We start from the raw sequence: 2500 nt of genomic DNA on the forward strand, positions 1-2500 counted from the left end.
AAAGAAAGAAAGAAAGAAAGAAAAAAAGAAAAGAGAGAGAGAGAGAGAGAGAGAGAGAGAAAATATATATATATATATATATATATATATATATATATATATATATATATATATATATATATATATATATTTTTGCATGCGTATATATACAATTTTTTCTTCTATATATAAATATCTGTGTATGTGTATGTGTGTGTGTGTGTGTGTCTGTTTGCTCGTGTATGTGTGTGTGTGAGTATTAAGCATAAATGTCGTAGGTGAAAACAAAAAAGTAAAAATCAAAAACCAATGACACAAGTGAAATGCCAAAAATGATGGAATAATAATCACGAAAATAATAATAATAATAATAATAATAATAATAATAATAATAATAATAATGATAATAATAATAATAATGTGAAGGTTAAACATAGTGATAGTGTACTTGGATCACCATATAAGGTGCGTTGAATTTTTTTTTTTTTTCATTTACCTAATTGTGTTTCAGATCAATCAATTCATCTATCTATTTATTATTATTTTTTTGTTTTGTTTTCTCCATTACTCTAAATCATAAATTCAATCTTATGTCCTTTATTTTTCTTTTCTTTCCCTTCTTTTTAAATTATTTTCTTCGTTCTTTGTCCTTGAGTTTCGACGAAAAAAAAGTTTTAGTATAAAACAAATCAATTTAATTAAATAAAAAAGTTTGTAGTATGCCTCGTCTTGTAGGATTCTGTAGTATAACAATTTGCAGGATTTTTCGCCTTGTAGAACCGTGTAGGATATAATCCTTCTAATAGGATTGCATAGCTTGTAGGATTCTATTGGATTCCCATCTTGTAGAATCTTTTGACACGTAGGATTAGTGAATATCTGTATCTTGTAGGATTTCTCGGATTGTGGTTCTTTGTACGATTCCTAATCCTGTGAGGTTGTATAGGATTCCTTTCTTGTAGGATTCCTGGACCTTTGCCTTGTATACTCCCTCCCCACCCCTTCCCCACTTTCCCCCCCCCTTCCCCAATCTCACCTCCCCATCTCCCACCCTTCCCCACTTTCCCTACTTTAGTTTCACCTCCCCATCTCCCTCCCCCCTTCCCCAATCTCACCTCCCCATCTCCCACCCCTTCCCCACTTTCCCTACCTTAGTTTCACCTCCCCATCTCCCAACCCCCCCCTTCCCCAATCTCACCTCCCCATCTCCCACCCCTTCCCCACTTTCCCTACCTTAGTTTCACCTCCCCATCTCCCAACCCCAACCTCCCAAACCCCTCACCTTCACCTTTCACTATCTTCCCCCCCTCCCTAGAACCCTTCCCTAGCTTCCTCCCACCTTTTCCTTCTTCCCTACCTTCCTTCCACCTTCCCCACCCTAAATTCACCTCCCCATCTCCCCTACCTTCCCCTCTCCCCAACCCAAATTCACATCCGCACCTCCCCTTCCTCTCACCGCCTTCACCAACCCCTCTCCCATCCCCACCTCCCCACCCCCTAAAACCCCTCCCTACCTTCCTCCCTCCCTCCTTGCCCATCCCCCCTCCCTTTTCCCTACCTTCCTCCTACTTTCCCGCTCCCTCCCCACCTTCCCCACTCCAATATCACCCCTTCTTCTCACCATCTTCTCCCCCTCTCTCTCCCCTCCCCAACTCCCACCTAGAACCCCTCCCTACCCTCCTCCCACCTTCTACCCCCTCCCCACCTACCACTAAAACCTCTCCCTACCTTCCCCTCTCCCCCATCCCCCCCCTCTCCCCTCCCTACCTTCCTCCCACCTTCCCCACTCCAATATCACCCCTTCCTCTCATCATCTTCTCTCCCTCTCTCTCTCCTCTCCCCACCTCCCCCCCAAGAACCCCTCCCTACCCTCCTCCCACCTTCTCAACCCTCCCTACCTTCTCCTCCTCCTCTCTACCCCCTCCCCACCTCCCCCTAGAACCCCTCCCTACCTTCCTCCCACCTTCTACCCCCTCCCCACCTCCCCCTAAAACCCCTCCCTACCTTCCCCATCCCCCCCTCTCCCCTCCCTACCTTCCTCCCACCGTCTTTCCCCCTCCCCACCTCCCCCTAAAACCCCTCCCTACCTTCCTCCCACCTTCTACCCCCTCCCCACCTCCCCCTAAAACCCCTCCCTACCCTCCCCCCTCTCCCCTTCCTACCCTTTCCCCCCCCCTCCCCTCCCCACTTTCCCCCCACCCCAATCTCACCTCCCCCCGAGAACCCCTCCCCACCTTCCCCCCACCCCAATCTCACCTCCCCTCCTCCCCCCTCCCCCCCACCTCACCCCCTCCCCTCCCTACCTTACCCCCACCCCAATCTCACCTCCCCCCCATCCCCCCGAGAACCCCTCCCCACCTCCCCCTTAGAACCCCTCCTATACCCTCTTCCCACCTCCCTCCCTTCCTCCCACCTCCCCCCCTCCCCTCCCCACCTTCCCCCCACCCCAATCTCATCTCCCCCCCCCTCCCCCTTCTTCCTCAGGTGCGACGCGGTGGGCTGGTCGGTTCCTATGGCAACG

General features: G+C 49.1%; 1 protein-coding gene across 1 annotated transcript in view; it reads left to right on the forward strand.

Moving 5' to 3' along the window:
- LOC138867329 (uncharacterized) overlaps positions 1–2500 on the forward strand; it is an 8303-nt gene that overhangs the window by 2679 nt on the left and 3124 nt on the right. Inside the window, exon 3 of the mRNA XM_070142460.1 lies at positions 2464–2500. This exon is cut by the window's right edge and continues 43 nt beyond it. Coding sequence (XP_069998561.1) covers positions 2464–2500 — 37 coding nt within the window. The remainder of the gene's footprint in view (positions 1–2463) is intronic.

The sequence above is a fragment of the Penaeus vannamei genome, chromosome 29 (assembly GCF_042767895.1).
Source record: "Penaeus vannamei isolate JL-2024 chromosome 29, ASM4276789v1, whole genome shotgun sequence".
In the NCBI taxonomy this organism is placed as follows: Eukaryota; Metazoa; Arthropoda; class Malacostraca; order Decapoda; family Penaeidae; genus Penaeus; species Penaeus vannamei.